The sequence below is a fragment of the Manis javanica genome, chromosome 14, assembly GCF_040802235.1.
Source record: "Manis javanica isolate MJ-LG chromosome 14, MJ_LKY, whole genome shotgun sequence".
Classification (NCBI taxonomy): Eukaryota; Metazoa; Chordata; class Mammalia; order Pholidota; family Manidae; genus Manis; species Manis javanica.
In genome coordinates this window covers 17,403,005-17,424,590 of record NC_133169.1, presented here as the reverse complement: position 1 = coordinate 17,424,590, position 21,586 = coordinate 17,403,005, and the positions used below count along the sequence as shown (strand labels likewise).

Here is a 21,586-nt window from a genome sequence, read left to right as displayed (position 1 = left end):
ACCAGTACCTAAGTATCTTTAGAATATCAAATAAGCAAATTTTGTCAGAATTTCAATGAAATGGTTGAGGGCCCAGTAGATATAAAGAACTGAAGATGTTTTTCACTTTTACACGTGCTGTACAGATCCATGGAAGATGTTGATATTTCAACATCATGAATTCGGCACAAACACACACATATCACACACAAAATATATGACCAAATTCACCACCCTCACTTAAAAAGAACTGATATAGAATTTTAGGGCAGTTAGCAGATATGAGATATTATTTAATTCCCCTGCCTAATTCACAGAAAACAAAACAGTTATGTGGCTAGACCATGCTTTTTTTAAAGGAGGTAAAATTTGGAATTGGAAAATAGAAAAAAAAAGTATATTTTTATATTATTATTTCATTGGGGAGTATTGGGAAAACATATTTAAAGAGGTTACCCTTTAGAGGGAGTGATAATGAAAAAAAGATTGAGAACAACTAGGTCAAACTTATATGAAGGTCTAAATATTCTGATTAAACATGGCCACCATTCCTATCTTCTACAGACAGCAATCAGAAATTTTTTTGCCCTTTGAAATTACACCATAATTCTGTACATACATCATTTGTCCTCATGAACAAGTCATGATGTGATTAGGACTTGAAATTGATGACCAATATGTTACCCACAGCATTATAATAATAGGTGCTATTATTCTATAAGCACTGTATAGAAATAAAAAAGAAAACCATTCTAAGCAGGTAGGTTCTGTTTATTCTTGAATGGGTTAGCCTAACGGGGAGGCTGAGGTGACAGCAGTTGGGATGTGAGTGGCAGCTATGGAGCTGGAGGGCCTATGGCTCAAGGGAAGAGAATGGTCAGATTAAAGGTAGTTCTTAATCTTATTATAAAACGACTATATCACCTTGAGGCTGGTGCTAATGCTTTCAAATTCTCAGACATAAGAATCAATGGAACCAACTGAGAGAACAGAATCTCATGATAGTCTTACCCAAAATGTTACAGTAATATTTCACTGTTTTCCAATAAAGACATGTATTCGTTATAGAATGAGATTAAATTCCTCAAATGGAAAGAATTCTGGAGGTCAGCCTCACCTCTTGGTGGCCACATGAGGAAACTGGAGCCTAACAATTACAATGTTAAAATTGTGACCTAAATTCTCCTTTTTAAATTTGATCCCACAGAGATGTATCAGAGATGCAATAATTTGGTCAGAAGGTTGCTGGCACTCAAAAAATGAAAGATTATAGTCAACCCTTGAACAACATGGGTTTGAATTGTGTGCATCCACTTGTACAAGGATTTTTTTCAATAAATATACTAGAAAAAAATTTTTTGGAGATTGTCAACAATTTGAAAAAAATTCTGTTGCTTTCTTTATTGTAAGTATACAGTAACAAACACACATAAAATACAAAATATATATTAGTCAACTTTGTAATCAGTAAGGCTTCCAGTCAAGAGTAGAATACTAGTAGTCAAGTTCTTGGGGAGTCAGAAGTTGTACATGGATTTCTAACTGTGCAGGGGCCAGTGTGCCCAGGCCACTGTTGTTCAGGGTCAGCTATATGTAGTTTAAATGAACCTGTGAGTTTCTTACCTTCCAAAAGAATTAGAACAATTATTCAGGGTTTTCAAATATTTGAATGTGAGTATTAAAATATTAGTTCATGATATATTGTTTTCTTCTGGCCATCTTCCTGAAAATAGGGACTATGCTTCCAATGGCATTACGGTGTAAGTATTTCTGAATTCACATGTGACAGAAACACAGCTACAAAAAATGACAGCCATTATCAAGAAGCCAATTCCCTGTTTCCCAAGCATAAGCCCAGCATTTATAATTATTGGATAAGGACAGATGTTTAAAATAGGCTGAAATTTAGATTAATGAGTCAGTGGTTGTTAATACCTACAGCCATACAGGGAATGCTGATACCTGTATAAATAACACTAGTATAATTTTTTTTTTTTTGCACAGAAAGTCACTTATGGTAGTCAGAAATTTCTAAATATTAAAAGAAAATCTATGACCTGTTGAGCATGTGTGTGAAAAGTACTCAAAACATTTTAATATTGATGTATTTGAATCACTGGATCTAGCAAGACTGAATCTACAACTTTCCTGCTGTCCTCCACATAATGGTTGAAAAATGGAATAAAATAGCATCATATTGAAGTATCCAAAACAATAACTTTGTGGCTAGTTTACCCCAAGCTAAGCTTGTGGGGCTTATGAACTGGTTGGGTGAAAGGCTATTTATAGAGTACAGAGAGGTGGCACAGTTTACACATTAGGAGTCCTTATAGGACCTAATCATTTCTCCTTTGTTATGGACTCTGATTCATTTAATTTGTCTTGGTATTGAGAAACTATAAAAATCTTAGAGTCACTTGCAGGAAAATTTTGTGACACAGAAAGATTTCCTGAGAGAGTAGGGCTACTCGTTACCATTATAAGAGAAAAAAGAAGGGGCTTGTTAACTATTTCTGGCTTTCAACAAGGAAAATAAACTAGTTCTTTAAAGACTTTCTAAACACCAATCATTGCTGTTAAGTAGGTCACTTCCTCCGAGCAACATCGCATGTGGGATTTGAATATTTATATACCAAAATATTAATGATTGTACTTCTAAACAACAAAGACAGAAATTCTACTACCAATTAATTTGGATACTCTAAATTATAATCTAAGTCATAAAGTATACATCTAACATCTAAACACAATTTTAGCAATTTTAATGATAAAGCTTCAGCATTGCTCAGTGTTCATTACTGAATAATTTTAAAAAACAATTTGAAACCTAAAATATATAAAAAAGGCTTGCTTTGTTTTTAAAATAAATCAAGTATACATTTTAAATTAGAGTCACTGTAAGATTACCAACTAACAATTCTTCCCAAAGCCACTGGTCCAGAATCTCCCATCTATTCATGAGAGATGCTATAATGTAAAGTCCATGCAAACTAAAAAAATTCTCAGAAGATTTCTATCCTATCTCCTACTTTAGTCTGGAGGGTTTGTAACAACAACGCCATTTGTCCTAAGTGTCACAGTTTGCAGTTTCCCGGGGGGTAGGAAAAGAGGTGAGTGGTGTGGTAAAAAGAGGGCTACCTTCGCAAGTAAAAGTATAAAAGGGTAAACTCCGTTATGAAGACAAATAGGAAAGTACAACTTCATTGTTGAAAACAATTTCCCTCCTATCAGTCCAAGGATTCATGCATCAATATTGTAGATGAACTGTTAATTACAAAATCAATTAAAAATTATTTCTAAAAGCAGTCACGCATCCTTGGCTCTCATGGGGGCAATTTGGGCAGAAGGACTCATCTCACTAGGACCGCGCCAAATCACAAAGTCGTCATCCACAAGTAAGCAAAAGCAATCTGGTTTTTCATTTTTCAGCGCGGCTGAGCCCAGCCTGAGATTGATCGTCACATATGGCCCCAGAAAACAAACTGTCAATACCTTGAGTGCTGCAGAATTTGAACAAATAGCCGTCCGCCCATTCAAGCCACTCATTGCATCCCATTTAACAGATTTTATTGACAGTTTCCTTCTTGTAATTAAAGGGAAAACTACTGGCCAGCAACCAAGATAAAGTTCAAAGATAGGGTCAAAACAAAAGCAGATGGAGGGGCACGGTGTGACTGTCAATGGTACATAGCATCAGAGCATGTTATTGACACCCAGGTATCTAATGATCGGCACGTCATTAAGGAGGGATCTATCTTGAACTTATGCAAATGTTAAAAGAGACTTAAGACTACAATAAAGCATTCAGAGAGGCACAAAGGGAAAAACAACAAAGCACCAACGATTTTTACTTATCAGAGATTGTTCCCTATTTAGTACATTTCAGTTCAAATGTTAAGACCATTTATTCCCATAATTCTTAACACTTACTGCATAGATAGTACCTTTGAGAGAAATACTCCTTCAGCAGAATTTGACTTCTAGAAAACTCCAGAATATAAGGAGAATATTCTTTGATCTTCAAAATTAAAAACAACACTCTGTTTTCCAATTGCAAAATCTGCATGTTTTAGAGCGAAAATGGAATGTACCTGTCGTTTACACTTATTTTCATGTGTGCATACAACACAATGCAGGTAATTTTGTCCTGAGAGTGTTCATTTATACTATGAGTTAGTAAATGAATTAGGTGGTAAAGTTTTCACAGCTCTCAATAAGTACAAGAGAACTAATGCCCTTTAAGTTGGCTTTTCTTATTTGTAACATTTCACTAGAAAGCTATACTGAATATGATTTTGCTGACTCATACAGAATGTCCACCTGTGTCTAGCAAATCTCTGAAGAAGTTAAGTGAAGAGGTAAAACTGACATACAACAAAATATAGAGTTGGCGTGAGGATTTAATAATGTGGGCAACTGTTGAGCCACTCAGCTGTATACTCGAAACCAATGGAAATTGTTGTATACCAACTATATGTCAATAAAAAAAATAGGTAACATTGACCATGTCAATATGCCAACCTGAATTAGCAAGAGCTATCGCTTTGAGGGTGACAAATTCTTCTTTCTCCAGCTTCATACTCTTGTATTTCTTTACCAGCTGCAGGATAGCATTATTTAGGTCAAGAAGACCTGCTAATTTGGACTGGTCTTCATCCATTATATAATCGTCTGCATAGACAAGTTCATCCTCAAATGAAAGGGATCGGTATACGACACCAAGGATCAAAATTTCCATCCAAGCACTCTGCAGAAGGCTCATCTGGTCCGCCAGGGACAGCGTGGAGAAGCCTGCATGGGGAGACGAGCAGATCAAGTTACTTGGAGGCCATAATTTCCTAATGCAACATTAGTTTCATAAGGGAGTCAGCTTCTGCATCGGTGCTCAAAATTATGCTGAGCTTTCATTCGACGCTCTTCAATTTTCCCCTGATCGTTTTGCGAACAGCAAAGCAAAAGTCACAAGCCAGCTTCCACTTGTTGGTGTTGTCTCTGAGTTTTACAGACACAGGTGAGGGGAATATAATGGAGAAACAGCTCTGTTTCTGTCATTTGTGAAGATACCATGTAATCTTTAAATATACCCAATTGTTGGCTGAAGTCTATGAAGACCTTACAGGAAGTCAGATTTTTAACCATCTCATCATCTCTAACATTGCTACTGATAAACAACATAAAGCTAAAAAACAAAAACAGGAACAAAAACAGCCAAAAAGCCAAGAAGACAAAGGAAGACAAATGTTTACACCACAGTGTAGCATGCAATTTGGAAACATTTCTCTATAATAGAAGCACAGCAAGTGATGAGTATTTTTACACCCAAAAGAATCTTCCTTAATTGGATATTGTGCCCTGACTGATATTTATAATTCCCGTTAAAATGTTGATTTTTGGTATAAAAGAGAGTGGAATCCTTAGCAGCCTGGCCTCCTCACCAAATAGAAAAGCCACAGTTTATTCTTGGCATTAAAATCCAGTTATTTAAAAAGTTAAATATGGAAGGAGTAGTGTTTGGTGGATAGGAATAAGCAATGACAGATCCTAAATTTAAATATTAGCTCTGCTGAGCTACTGGTTCTTTTCCCTTGAGCAACACACTTTACTTATACCTTAATTTTTATTTATGGGAAATAAAAAAAAAACACAACAAAACATCAATTTGTAATATGCATTCAATAAATGTAGCAATATTATATATTATTATCTGAAATATCTGGACAACTGATTCCATTCTTTATTTACAATCTGATATGCACTTATAAATGCATTCTTCAAGCCCCTTCTGAGCCTGAGAAAACAGATGCGAAAAAATTATTTTTAGAAATTGTGGTTCAGGAGGGAAACATGAAGTAATACAGTTAAACCTACATGGAAGAAAAGATATATATTTATATCTCAGCAGGACCAGATCTAGTTTTTAAAAGGAAGTCTTAGCAAAGATTCCTGATGATCAGCCACACATTTTCCCCAAAAGTTCTAAAAAATAAATGTTTCTTGAAACTTCCCTTTCATCTGGAAGGTTACACCCAGCATCTGCAAGGGTGACCAAGCACCCCTATGGCTTTTGAGGGCAATGGTATTAATGATTTTGGGTCCTACTACTGAAGTCATCACTGGCAACTGCTGCCCAGACTTCCTTATGGTCATTGTTGCTGTCATCATTTTTATTCACACGAAATTGTTCATATCTCATGTGATATTACAAAGTACGGCACAAGGAGGAAAGAAATGAATTCCTGGCCTCTTGGTTTGCTATTTGACACCATTAAGTAGAAGTGCTTAATAAAATCACAAGGGATTAGCCAACCTTTCCATAAGGGGGTTCTTAAGATGTGTAAAAAGCATTTTTTTTTTCCCGTTGCTCATCAAGCTACTTGCATATTATTTGACAAATCATTTGGACAGGCTGTGTGAATCATTTCTTCTTTTATTCCATTCTCTTTCTCTCTCTCTTTTTTTGTCATTGCCATGTGGGGTTAATAAATATCCTCTTAGAATTAAAGATACACCAACCGATAACCTTTTAAACAGGGTATCAAAGAAGAAAAATAGTGATCTAGTCTGGGAAGATGTGGCTCCACTTGCTTTTGATTTTAAGAATGTTATGCTCATAACAAACAAATAAACAGCAATATTGCCCTTTTCTCCCTTCCCCCTCCCAAGAACAAAGATGCAAGGAAAATCCCAATGTCTAACTCAAGAAAAGGAATAAGTAGGAATTTTTTTTTTTGTCCATGAAATAGATGAAAAAATAAATTATCCTCTAGAAAGTTACGAGCAAAGAAGGATGGGCATTTTCAATTGGCCTCAGTCTTCTTGCACCTTTTCATGCTCCCAGAGCAGCAGCTTTTCTGCAGGGGCAGATGGACGGAGCCCGAAGCCCGCAGCACCTTCCTGTGACAGCCCTATTCTCCCTCCCAGACACTGCGGTTAGTAAATAGATTTACACATTCTCCAATCTCCACACATCTTTCTGCCGAATAATTAAAAGCAGGATGATTAGTTTATTGAGTGGAAGGAGGAACTTTTTTATTGAGGTCCATCCACGATTTTATCAGGGCCAGCACTTTTACGGTTGTCAGGAGGACGCAGGCATCCAATTTTTCTTATCTGCCTGATTAATACAAACGCTGTTTCAGGACGCATTAATTAACAGATACAAATCTACGTTCTCATGGAAGGATCAATACAGAGAAGAAAAGAGGCATCAATGTGAATTTAGTGCTGATGATGGAGAAGGCACGCTATCGACATTTACGTGCACGGAAACTTTAAAGTTGCACAGGGGCCCCTTTGTCCCTGTGATTTACAAATTAACAATTTTTCAGCCATAACAATGTTTCACATATTTCTTTGGGGTTTAAGTAAGCAAAAAGCAATAAAATTTCATTTTTTTCTTAGGTTGATCCTGTGATTTGTTCCTTCCATGTTTCTGGCTCTGGCTGTGTATCCTTCCTATAAACCTAACTTTTACCTTTCACTTCTTTGTGAAATAAAAAGAAGGAAAGAGGTAAATAAAAGGTTCTCTTTTTTTCTTCTTTTGGCTGGAGAGGATGGGAAGATGAATACAGCACAAAAGGTTTGACAAGTCTGCTTGCTTGATATCCTCAAGTTTTAAGCTGATTAAAGCAGGTATACTTTTGCAAAATGATAGGAAAAAAGACAATCCATGCTTTACACAATATAAATAAAAATCTAGACTTCTATCCCTTCTAGGTCTTTAAATAGGTGAATCTGAACACTTTAACACTTTCCTACCACCCCTTTGCAATCTGGAAGCTGACACAAAAGAGCTCCCACCCCAAAACTGGGTAGCAGTTAAACAGCTTAAGTATGAGATGGATGCACTCACCTGGTCACTAAAGAGACTACATACATAACGCAGATTATATCCTCACTGCACAAAATTCTTTTACCTGCCCTTTAGGAATGCTAGCAACATTCTACACAGAGCAAAAGACACATGGAGAAAACAATGTTTTTATCAGCAGGCCTGAGCAAAGTATGAAATGCTGAATTCCTAAGATCTGAATGAAAATGTGTGTTTCAATAAACTGAGTCTCAGGACTTTTCTAAAACCAGTACTTCTCTATTGGCACACACGTTTGTATTCAAATGACAATCACTTGTTTGTGTTACGCAGCATTTAGTAGTCTTTATAGCGATCTGGTTACAAATTAGAGGTCCTCCTCATCAATAACATTTAGCTATCTTTGGCAAGACACCTCTCCCCCAAAGTGAAATAAAATATGTTTTGCAGTTGTGTCGTTTGAACTTCATGTTTTGTACACCCGGGATCTTAATCTTTGGTATGTGACAGGTTATAGTTTTCAATGTTCAGCTGTATCACAGCTTTTAAAAACACACTGATATCATGGTACCTTTTTTTTTCTGCCCCAGCTACGGCCCATTCCATACATATCGCTGACAACTCTGATCTCCCTCCATCTCCATCCTGGAGTCAGTGCCATTTAATGTATCTCAGGCATTTTGCTAGCAGAATGACTCTCTACCTTGACCCACAGTTAAATAGTATGTCTATCTGCAATACAGTGTGCTCCAAATAAACCAGATGACAGTTGGGAATAACATCATTTGAAAGGATTGAAAAGCTTCTCAAGAGACAGGTAGCCCTGAAGTAATAGGCTTGCATAAAGTATGTTTGGTGCCAACCCTCTTGCCTTCTTGTCCTGGAAACTTCGGAGGGTGACAGTGGTGCCATAGGCACTTGTCAAGTACTTTTCCTTTTTTTTTTCAGCCTGGCCAACTGATGTACTTTGCAGTCAACTTAAAAAAAGGCTAAGCATTTGAAGGTGTGAAGGGCAAAAAATATCTGACGGCTAGTCTTCAAAAATGCACTTTCATTTCAGAAAGCATAAATGTTTATTTCCTGAATGGAGTGATGACAGAAATAGGCTGCAGTGCATGCATTTGGATTTAACCCCTGCTAGGCATTTTCTTCTCACCTGCTTCCTGGAAACAGAGAGCAAACACCATAAATCTTCTGGGTGCCTCTTAACATCAGTTCAGCATGGCACTGATTTGCCTGAGCACAGTTTTTGAATGGGAGTTTCTCTGTTCCACAAAAAATTGACACCTTTCAACAAATTGCACGTCATACCAAAATTGTAATTTTGCCATAAAGACTCACTGAGATTGCAAACAAAGTTCATTAAGAGAAGCTGACTGAGCAATGTGGCTATAAGGTAGATTCGTCCCCTGCAATGCAAATAAACTTAATGTTTAGAGGGAGAAAAGAGTGACTATGACACTAGATTTGTTCTTAGTTACCAACAGATGCACAGATGCATAACCCGTGTTAGAGGTAAGCTTACTGTGTGTTGTAAGCCAGTTGTTCTTTTCACATATAAGCCAGCAGACATATTGCTGGTTCTATGATTCACAAAACATATAGCTCTGGGGATGCAGTGTCTATATAATAATTATATATATATATTATAAATACATAGTATATATTTTCTCTGTCATTTTTTTATATAGAGATGGACTTTATGAACTGGAATTTGGTAGGGTCTAGAGTTAAGCAGCTACAGATGGTCAATTGCCAACATGAAAGCTAGATTATCTATCTGGTGCTATCAGAAGCATCTCATTTAAAACTTCCCTTTATAAGGGATGATGATTCTTATTTCTCCATTATATTAGTACTTAAACATTAGATGTAATGTGTACAATGTTACCCTTTGAATCTCTATTCATTTAGGCCGACCATAAACCAGATTTCAATAGTTTAGATTCAATCACAATTGATTTGGGTGAAATATAAGAGTAACTGACAAAAATGGGCTAGCTCCCTCTCTTGATAATTTGATCATTTGTTTGAACATTTGTTGATTCCACTATAAATTTGTTTCCTTAGTTCTGTTGTTATACTTTGACTAGTATTCACAGTGATTTTATTGAACCATTTTTTTTTAAAAAAAACAGTGGTTTCCCAGGACAAACGTGAAACCAGAACTCAGATTCAAACATTACTTTACATCTATGTGGCCGAATTGACCAACATCAATAACACTGAGCAAATGATCTGGGTAGTGGGGACAAAGTAAAGGAGGCGAGAATAGAATTGCCAGGGTAATATCTATCAGTCCAAGACACAGCTACCACTGTGAATTCATAGGTGACACTGGCCACTGACCACTCACGCTGAACAGGACAGCAGCAAATGAGTTTACAGCTAGCCCATTCCGGGCACAGTAACTGAAATCATGCCCCCAGGGCACTGGTGAAACACTTTCTTTAGCAATTGTTCCCTGTGTCTAAGTGCAGCTTGCTAGGAAAATTAAAAGTATAACAGCAGCTAAGGAAAGATGTTCCTAAGTGGCAACAAAGAACAGCTCAAAATGATGAGTTTTTTTGTGTCTGTGAGTGGGAGGTTTTTAACAAGTGCCAACCTGCTTTGAAAAAAGAACTAGATATAAGGTAGAGAAATGCGAAAATAAGAGTACCATTGATCTAGATGAAGTGCGCTCAGTTCCTCTTTGCAAATCCCACTTACCTACCACATCTTAATATCAACAGAGGATTTGAAATAATTCCTTTAGCTTTTCCCAAACTTGCTCTTCCTTGCCTCAGTTTACTCCTTCCATCCTTGCATCTAAGCCAAGAAGAAAGCAAGCTTGTGGGAGGGCATGCAGGCGAGCATGGGCTGCGCTGCTGTAAAGGAGGGCACCCGGATGGCGTCTTTTCCTACAGTCTTTATTTGGTACTGGTTGGAAACAAAAACGTTCTCTCTGGGAAGCTCTCCTTTTTGATGTGACTAAAATTTGTTTGACCATCAAGAAAAAAGGAAGGTAGTACCATATAATACAGGGCTTTAAAAAAAAAAAACTTATAAAAGAGCATTTCAGTCTCACTTTGGGATTAGATGGATACTGAGTGGGGAAAAGCATTGTTTTTGAAGCCACATTTCTAATTTGAAAGAAAAACAACTTGAGCTTGAATCTGACTTGCCCTACTCAATCACTGCTAGTAGGACTGATCAAGAAATATTATAGATCGTTACAGGGCCCTGACCAGCAGTCCAAGGAAAATCGGTCCAGCCTGACCATGAGATGTGTGGGCATTATTCTCTTCAGGAAACTCCTAAGGAAACATGCATCAAATTTGGTCTAATACTTGATTTTAAAATTGAGGCTCCAAAAAACATGTATACCTCCTTTATCTTGAACTTTGGAGATCTATAAGGCTGACAGAATATCTATAGACTTTTAAAGATTCTGTGGGAAACAATTAATGTAAAATCCAAAAGCTAAGGGTTTACTGCCATTGAGTGGTATGTGGGAGAAGAGGCTTGAGTGGGGAGCGGTGGCCTGAGGTCTGCAGATCTGGGTTCTAGTTCTACCTTCATTACAACCAATGATGTTAACTTGGCCCCCATTGTGATTTGAATTGTGTCCCTCTAACAGATGCTGCAATCCTAACTCCCAGTACCTGTGAATATGACCTTACTGGGAAAGAGTATCTTTGCTGATGATCAACTTAAGAAAAGGTCATTAGCATGGGTCATAATCTAATAGGATTGCAACTTCATATAAAGGAGGAAATTTAGACACAGACAGACACAAAGGGGAGATGACGTGAAGACACAGAGAGAATGCCATCTACAAGCCAAGGGATAATTGAGGCCACCAGAAACTAGGGGGAAGCATGGAATTGATTCTCCCTCACAGCCTTCAGAAAGGAACCAGCTCTCCTGACACCTTGATATCAGACATCCAGTCTCCAAAACTTTGAGACAATAAATTTCTGTTGTTTAAACCATCGAGTTTGCGATACTTCGTTACACCAGAAAAGTAATACAGATCTGCAGTTGACTCCTCATCTCTGAAACGTGAAATGTAGACTGGACAACTCGGAAGGGTCCTCCAGCTCGACTGTGCTGGGTGCAGGGTAACATGCTGAGAACTGCTTGCGTGAGGCCCGGGGCTGCACAGGTAATGTTACTAGAGCACTCAAAGATCCCCGGACTGGGAGTAAGCCGATCTAGCAGGGGGCCCCCTCTGCCGCCAAGGCGCTGTGACTCTGAGGAATGCTTCAGTGTCATTGCTCCTGCTGTCTCCTCTGTAAAATGAGAAGGTGGGGAAATGGTCCCAAAGGTCTGGGTCAGCCCGACATTTCTAAGTTTCTAATGGTTCTACTGTAATGAGACTCAAATCAATCGCCATTCAGCGTATCTGTGGTGAGGCACTGCGTTCCGAGCCATGAGAATGTATGCCCTACCCACCAAGATCTCATAGTACAGAAAGTGTGAATTAGACCACTCTAAGGAAAGAAGGTAGATACCATACAAAATGATCCAAGTGTGTGTATATGCAGAGCAGAGGAGGAAAGGTTGTGATCTGGTCACATACATTCCCCTAAATAAACCCATCACTGTGTCTCTTTTTTCCCCTCCATAGATTTGTCTCAGGCCTCCATTTCTTTTGGAATAAAGGGACCTCAAAATTCCACATCTGCTATTTTCTTCTTCCACCCTACTGATGGCTATTCCAATGTTCTTTTAAATATGAAATCTATGTATGCTACCCACTGATCAAAATGCTTTCTTGGCTTCCACGTCTCTAAAGGACAAAACTGAAACTCTCTGGCAAAATACAGAATATTTTTCACTCTTGGTCCCTTTTCACCATTTCCCGCCATATTTCCTGAAAAAATCCTTCCCTGGCAACTCCTCTGCAGATGGGCTCACATGCTGAAGAGTGAGTTGATTCCCCAACCCCAACATCAAACCCCACAGCCCCATGACTTTCTGATTAATGGCCTCCTCACTCACCCAGCTCCTCCCCTTGTGTGGCTCGATCACCACTTTTTCTATTCTGAAGTCAAGGGTATGCACTCCTTTCTACTACCTACTGACATTCTTGTTCCTGTGGTCCATCCAGGGGCAATTATAGTTATAAATTGTAAAATAAAAAATGTGGAGCTCAAGGTAAAGATATAAGAAAGGACAAGAGTGGCTGTGATGAAGGGCCACCTAACAGATAAATCTTTATCCTTCTCAGTGGGTCGTCATGTTCTCTGAGCTCCTAGTAGTGGAGACTTTCTCTTTGCTGTTTCCTGCAGCATCCCCAGCACCTCCTACAGTGCCTGTCACATAGCAGGTGCGCAGTAAGTATGTGCCGAATGAATGAATGGCTAAGTCCTTAACAACTCATTGACTGGCCTTCAAAAAGTATAGGAGGCCAGAGGAGAGCAAAAAGTGATATTGGCTCCTTCTCCCATGAAAAAATAACTGAATACACAACAAAAGAGGTGCCTGTTGTTCTTTTCATAATTCAACAAGTGTTTATTAAGGCATCGGCTATATATAAAGCTCTTTGCTTGTAAGTGCCTGTATACAGGCACACAGGATTTTCTCTGGAGTTACTTAAACCCTGATAAAGTCCTGCCTCAATTTCTCAACCTCAGCCATTTCCTTTTTAATCTGTAATTAAAATGAACATTTAATCATGTGGTCTTACTACTTTCTCTTACATTCACAAATGACTACTCACAACAGATTCCATGATAACATCACAATGACATTTTTATTATTTACAGGTATCTGTGATTAATTTCTCTAACTCACCCTAGTTGTAGAATTATTTTGACAATGTGCACATTTATTTTCTGAAGTTAGAATTTTAAACCTCTGAAATGCTAACCTACTCAGGTCAGGAGTGAAAACACAGGCTCATTGCTTCTTTCTACTTAGAGGAATAAAAATTTGTATGTCTACTTTTTTTTTTTACATAAATTCTTAGGAGATCCCAAACCTACTTTCTGTAAAACTCAGCCAACTGATAAAGACACTTCCCATGCTTTTACAAAAATGGTCAGCAGATTGAGCAATCCAAGGTTTTTATTATTGTGGGTTTCCTCTCCCTGCCTCAGAAGCAGCAAAGAGAAGGCGATGTAATAAATGCATTCAAATGGCATCTCCCTCTCAGTCCCTCTTGGAACAAAGGATTCTCACTAAGTAAATACTCACTTGTCAGAAGTATTTGCAACATGACAGCCATTGAGCAGCTCCAAGGGAGCCAGGCGCCTTCACATTTTAAAGCAGCAAATTAGACATTTACAGAGAAGACGGTACTTGTCGGTCATGACCGTTCACTGTGTCTGTACAAGTAAGTGTCAATGTAATTTAAGTGCCATTTAGACATGCTTCAGGTTTATCAAACTGGTTTGTCTATCCATTCTTATATAATAATTTTGAAGGGGAACCACTTCCGTCTGCTGTCAGAACAAGCAGAGTCCTGTGCAAATATTTTGGGCAAGTCAAGAGGATCCGTTTAAGTCTAAAAGAAGTCAGGTCGGACCTTGAAGAAATCAAGAAGGGACCAAAGATAGTTTTAGTAAGTCAGATAGTAGGTTTGTATCACTTTTGTATGAACTTTGTTTCCATTTCTTGTACATACTTCTTGAGCACTTGAACCTAGGCGCAATCAACTTGTGCCTGTGGGAAACCACAATTTTTCATTTAAATGAGAGAGGTGGGGAGAAACAGAAGAAGATGAATTTTGCTAATGTAAACTTTAGGATCAAATATATGTTTTTCACCATCCAGTTAAAAAAAAACAATGAATCAAGAAGTTATTAATAAACCATGTCATTTGTCAGACTCATCAAGGGGTAGATGTGACTCTCATTCTCTTTTAAACGGTTGGAGAAAAAAAAAATCCTAGCTGTAATTTTTGGTTAATTTTTTAAAAAACAACACAAACTCATGGTATTTTTTGCTTTGCTCTGTAAGTCCTCATATTTGATTTTTACCCTGTTTCTCACCCAACAATACATTTTAAATTGAAAAGGGGTTTTTGTGAATTTTTCTTTTGCCCACCTTTTTGAAGATTAATAACTTTTTTAAAAAAAGACAAAAGACAAACTGCTTCTCTTAGGAACATTCAACCATTAACAGAAATTTACAAATGGCAAGTTAGCCATGGCTGTTTTATTTATGTTATATGTGACTCAATACAATATTCTGATATTGAAGAATCTAAAAGCTCATTCCACCCATTGGATAAACTGGGAATAAGCTATAGCAGATTTTATAAACATACATATACATATATCTATATATATGTTGTAATTCACTTACACATTTAATTTATATGTAAATCATATTGACTGAGAGAGCACAAAAGAGAAAATGAGAAGGAAAAGAGAAATACTTGATCTACCCAAGACTGATTTTGGATTAGGTACTGCCTATGCAAGGAAGGTAACAATTTAGTTTCCCCCAATGCACCTGCTATTAATGAAGGCAGAGTTGCTGGCTTTAAAGCCCAGGGTATTCATTCTTGTCTAAGGAGTCTTCTGGTTATTATCATTTTCCCATTTGTGAAGGCCATACTACACCCATGTTAAGGCACCAAGTGATTTTGCCATTGCAAAAACCCACGTAATTTCATGAGGTCACCTAAAAATTTGAACATGTTAATTCAGTTGCCAATTACCAACAAATGGAGAGTTGTGGTCATCTTGTGAGTTTCCACTGATGTGACCAAGGATCAATTCTATCTGGGCTCTCTAGCAGGAAATCACTTCTAATTTCTATATCAATTTTAAATAACATGCCTCTCAAATCTTTTCAAATTTACCTCATTTGTCCCTTGATATAGAAATGCAGATTCCAACAAGAGTAATAATTATTAGAGACTTGGTGCTTGTGGAATTAACATTAATTATCTCCTCTCATTTTTACTAGTTACAACTAAAGCAGAAAAGAAAGAGAAATCCTTCAGGTGTGCTTTTCTTGATTTTCCCAACACAGAAAGACACTGTAACTCAGTGCCTCCAACATATGCCCTAGAAGGAAGAGAGAGGCAGAAAAAAAAATCAGGAAGTCTTCTGCATAAATACAAGTTAAAGGATTTATAGCATAGGCCATTAAAAACAAAGTGTCATATGTATTCATGAAAGAACATAAAGAAATATGTTCTCCATGAGATGGATGTCACAGATATGAAATTATAGCATGCTGACCCTGAAACTCAACATTCAAATAATACTAGAAATCCTCACTCTCTATGCTTAAAGACCTGGGCATAATTTGTGCATTGGGCAGCATGGAAAAACAGCTTCTCTGAATTTCTAACCCCGAGAGTTCGGTTTAAAGTCAGGCTCCCACACTATTTTTCTTTGTGGCTAATGAAGATCTGTTTACGAATATTTACTCCCAAATTCACGGCTGGTGTTTGCTGGCTCAAGCAGAGCTAAGTCATTACGGCTTGGCGTACATTCCACAGGGGAGGTTACCAGCTATCGTTTCATTGACAATAGAGGCTACCCCTTCAATTCCTCTCTGCCTTCCCTTCCTCCTCTCTACACTGCCCCCAGTTAGGATAACTGGCCAGGTTTAAACAAAATAAAAACAAAAACATGAACCAACACAGCTCCTGGAATTCCTCAACCACATGAATGCAGAATCGTTATCAGTAGTAAAAGGCTGCCCGTCCTATTTACCGTGGGTACATGATACACAAGCCAAACCTGTGCCTCTTACAGTAATTCTTTCTGAGACACTCCCATTCAAAAGTAGAATGGAGGAGGGAAATGTAGCTGCAGTAAAAAGCTCTCACACTGTAAATCCTCTCCTCCCTAAATGAACAAGAGCCCCCACAGTCTCCCTGCCTCTCAGTCTCCCTGCTTTGATCGGTTGGAGAGCATATTTATCTTCGTATTCCACCTCTCCTCTATGCTCTGGCAGGTCCCTTTCATGTCCCTGAGATCCTGCAAATAGATCCAGGAAATCCTAGAAATCCCTACGTTAGTTTGATTCTAGGAAATAAGCAAAGGAAAATAGAAGTGCTAGCGTCCTTGGATGAATCTATTCAGAAGTTTCACAGTTTCCTAACTCGATTTGAGTAGCATTAAGACGCTCTCTGCAGGCAGAGACTCTTTCGTCTGCCACAGTCCAAAATGAAAGGGGGGGAAAAAGGGAGAGAGAAAAAAAAAGCTGCCTGATTCTAATATACCTAATTAGCCATCGGCAGACTCTTAATTGCATACATTAGGATGATTCCATAGTGGAGATTAATTCTAAATATACCCAAGCAGCTGGTTAAGATGCCATGGATTACAGTGTGGACTGTACTTTTCCACTTAATTAGATATCAAAATTAAGCAGCAACAAGCATTTTGACATAACGGGGATCAAGCCGCTGCTTGGTATCCCAGAGCTGCACTAAAGTGACCGCTAAACAGAGCCGCACAGATGGAGAGATATTAAATGCCGCACTGGAAAGTAATTTCAAATAATAAAATATCAATATTTACATTTTAATTACCCCTACTGAGAGCCGCTCTGTCATTTTCACTATTGCCGACACAGCAAGGGGTAGTGGAATGACATTGTGGCTCTGGCTGCAATGACTATTTTGTTTCCATTAAAGAATGACAAGTGTTTTAGAGGTAGTGACACTTGGTGTGTGAACAAGAATGACAGCAGATCAGAAAATTCCTATTAAGGGACTAAATGCCTCAACAAGAGAATTTACTCTGAGCTGCAGCTCCTCCTTGAAGCACATAATCCTTCCCAAATTTTCTGCTGAAAGTTTATTATTGGGGACGCCCAAGGGAAGTTTTAGTCTCCCATGAAATATTTAGATATGTAAAACGTTATATGATGATTGTCAATTTAAAAACAATAATACTTGACATGAACAAATATCCAGGAGTTATGTGTAACTCACAATGATGTTAGGGGTTTCTTCTGAAAAACCCTTTCATTTACATTGACTGTAGCATTTGATCATGTTTCCTTGAAACGTATCTATTACTATTGAATGCACAGATGAAAGCTTGGGCTGTGGCTTACAATCACCATAATAAAAATCCTCAGCTTGTGTTCACTATCTTCTATTAGTATTTTATTGTCTGCAAGGATCTCAATCATAATTTCTTTGACATGGTAAACAGAGTCAGGAATGGGTCATCATCTGTATCTATGAACAAAGATATGTTTGTATGTACATATGTATTTTCTTCAGCTTCTGTTAGTATTTAAAAATAGCAAATTCCTAGCAGCTCTTCCAGGCTTTCACCAAATTTAATTACTCTTTATGGGGTGTGAAGATGAGATTATGGGGAAAAAAATAAAAGGTATATATAGGCTGCATCTGCAGGATAATAAATGAAAACAGTAAAGCCTTCCTTTGGGGATCACTGTCACAACTGTAGAGATCTTGAGAGAATTTTAATGCCTCAAGATATGAGAGAGTGTGTACGGGAAACTCCTTGGTCAGTACACTAGAGCAGGCAGTTAACTGACCCCCTATCTCAGAACCTGCATTTATTTAATGTGTAGAGACGAACAACCATAAATGTGATAAATGGCTACAGCAGCAGGCTGAAGAGAATTTTTCAAAGAAGAGAAAAAGAAAGTTGCGAGTTACATAGACCCTTAGCACTCTTTTACTCCCATTCCTTTTAAAATATCAGTTTTGAAGTTGGAATAAAACAGGATAATAGGCATGGAGTCCTAATGCTTATTCTCTAACTAGGAGATGCTCCTCTTCACAAAAAGTGAAAGTGCCCAAGAAGGTATTTCTTAAGCATCCCTAATGCTTTTAGGACAAGACAGATCCCCATTTCTCAGCTACGAGCACCTTTTAATTTCTGAAAGAGCCACGGTTGAAAATCTTAATTAATTGTTCCATACTGCTTCAGGATCATTATGCAATGTAATAAAGGCCGTGTAATTATGAAATTTTACAGCCATTACCAAGGCTGATGGCTCGTATTTCATCCTCAGCTGGACCTGATGGCTTTTAGGCACTCGGCTCCCCTTTGATGAACTACAGACAGATCTATCAGGCCCAAACAATATCCAGGCGAGGCAGCTATAATAGCTACCTACAGATGAAGCCATAGATAAAGATAAACTATAAATCTACACACACAAATGCAGGCACATCGCCTGGGGATGACGGAAAGAGGATGAGACACTTGGGGAAGACAGTCGCTCCCAGGAAGGCGGCCTCTGGAGTCTCTTGCTCATTCATTCCAGAATGGGTTGGATTTCATAAAAGACAGCAAAACCTAAGTGAACGTTTCATTTATTCTCTGTATCTTGAAATCAAATGAGAGAAGGAAGGGGTGTGAGTGTGTCCATGAGCATTGTATTCAGTGTATTAATGTAAAGGGCAGAAACTACTCAGATATCTGAATATCTATTTCAGTGGTGAAAAAAAAAGGCTAGATATCTGGGATTTTTTTCCCCTGCATGTAGCACTAATACAGCAACCCAAAGTAAGTACCCTGAAACAAATTAGGTTATAGCTCAGGGATATCTTTTTATAGGTATTAACACTTTTAAAAAATTGACAAACAACAATGACCCATGTTGAAATGTAGACAGGGAAAATAAAATCATATTCCTAAATAATGTTTGTAGCTCAAAAGTACATTCATTTTGGAATATAAGAATTCATATGGCATAAGAACTGATAAAACTACAGCTTGCTTAACATGTTTCCAACACATCTGTTTTCGTGAGTCAAGCATTTATGTTGATCCTTTTAAATATCTAGTTAAATGTAAAAGGGCTATCTAGAAGGTTTATTTGACAACCGTAAGTGCTACACACCAGGGAGCATCTAGTTCAACTCTGCCTTTGGGATATGGCAGCAACTTCACAGAGCTAATGCCCTTAGTCTTTATGATGGCATCAGCCTCTTGCTGGCTCATTTCATGAATATGACCAGCCAGCCAGTCTGGTACATGGCTTATCCAGGAGAAAAAGCCCATCTGAGGGTCAATCCAATTTAGGCTGCAAGCTGAAATGGTGGACCATGCAGAGCAAGAAAGAAAAGTAACAGGATGCATGTAGGCTAATTCTAAGATTGAAAAGTGTTAGGGAGGTAGGGTGTGTGTGTGTGCACAGAGGTAGGGGTGCATAGAAGGAAGGATGTAAGTGGCTTTAAGTGTCTGGGAATTACAGCTTGAAACTGTTCACTGAAAGTGTGGATTAAGAAAAAGAGAACTTGTTTCAGTACAGTCCGAGCTACTAACTAACTGTGTACCTTGAGTTACTCTCTGAATCGCTCAATTTCCTCAGCAACAAGGTTGCTCCACGGGATACACTCATCTACAGTACACGCCAGATCGAACATTTCACCGTCTTTGATAGTCTTTGTTTTGGACAGCAGAAAGCGTGGGTCCGAAACATACTTTCCCTACATGAGCAGACAGTCTCTCTGCCTGAATCCCTTTCTAGGCTTGCATTTTATCTGTCAATGTGATCTCACCTCTTGTTTTTTGGAAGAATGCAGAATATTGAATAGATATGCCCCTTGACCTATTTCCCCTTCTCATCTGTACCAGAACAAATTCCTAAATCCTTTGTCCTTGTTTCTAAAGGAAAGGGATTTCTCCTTCTTCCCAAGGAAGGTCCCCACTCTGGCCACCCTAAAGATTTTATTTCATCGATTTTCTGCTCAGCCCTTCTCCCTTTGTGGTGTCTATTAATCTCTCCTCTCTTCAGGTACTTATTCCTTCAGCACTCCATCCCCAAAAATCTTCCTCCACACCAGCTCCTCCTCAATAGCTGCTCTGTCTCTGTCTGTCTGTATCTCCCGCTCTACTCCCCCCACCTCACACCACAGTCCCTGACAGAATGGCGGCCTCACGCTTGTTTGCTGCCATTCTTCTACAGTCCACTGAAGTCTGGATTGTGTCTCAGCTCCACTAGCATATTGTGATCCCATGTCCTATCCTCCTTCAGATCCAATTTGATCTCTCTGAGATACTGAGCCCATTCTACCCCCTCTTCCTTCCTGAGACCCTATCCCCCCACCCCCCTTGGCACTCACACCACATCTTTCTCCCAGGTCTTCTTTCCTGCCAGTCCTTTCCATGTGATGCTCTTAGTAATTCTCCCTGGGCTTCTCTCCTGCCTCTCCCTGCTCTCCCCATGTCTATGGGTCTGACAAACCTGGATTCCAAGCACACACCTCTCCCAAAGACCTAGACTCTTCTATTTCCGTCTCTCCACAGTCCATTCCCATTGAAATGTATCACAGGCAACTCAACTCGAAATGTCTAAAACTGAACTCATTCCCTGGACTGCAAAACTTATTCCAATGCAGTCCCTATAGTATCACCAAATACTCACCAAGGCAGATTGAAATTTCTGAGTCATCTTTGACTCTTCTCCAATGTTCAATTTTTCCTATGAAATATGTCTTAGGTCCATCTCTTTTTTTTCCAGTCCCACTGCGTAATTGACGCCTCTATTACCTTCTACCTGAATCTGACTCATGGTCTCCCTGACTCGAATCTCACCCCTTTCAGAGCTACATTAAGCATGGATATTCTCTTCCTTGATGATACGGCTCCTCTCCGAAGGCCCCCTGAATCCCTCACAGCCAGGGTTCAATTCACCTGCTTTAGGTCTTGTTAACAGAGACATTGATGATAAAAATTTACAAAATTCATTCAGGGCTTGTTAGGGGCTAGACACCATGCTAAGCACTTCCATTTATCCAGTGCCCATCATGAGCCAGGCTTTAGGGATACAACAAATGACAAAGTACTGGCCCTTTGGAGGTTTGCATTCAGCAGGGAGTGGGGAGAAAATAAGCCATGCAAATACAGC

At 38.6% G+C, this 21,586-nt stretch overlaps 1 protein-coding gene across 16 annotated transcripts in view; it reads right to left on the bottom strand.

Annotated features, from left to right (window-relative positions):
* ESRRG (estrogen related receptor gamma) overlaps window positions 1–21,586 on the bottom strand; it is a 581,036-nt gene that overhangs the window by 9,558 nt on the left and 549,892 nt on the right. For all 16 annotated transcript variants that reach the window (XM_073221279.1, XM_073221273.1, XM_073221277.1 and 13 more), the window contains one exon: window positions 4,501–4,770. In XM_073221279.1, coding sequence (XP_073077380.1) covers window positions 4,501–4,770 — 270 coding nt within the window. The remainder of the gene's footprint in view (window positions 1–4,500; window positions 4,771–21,586) is intronic.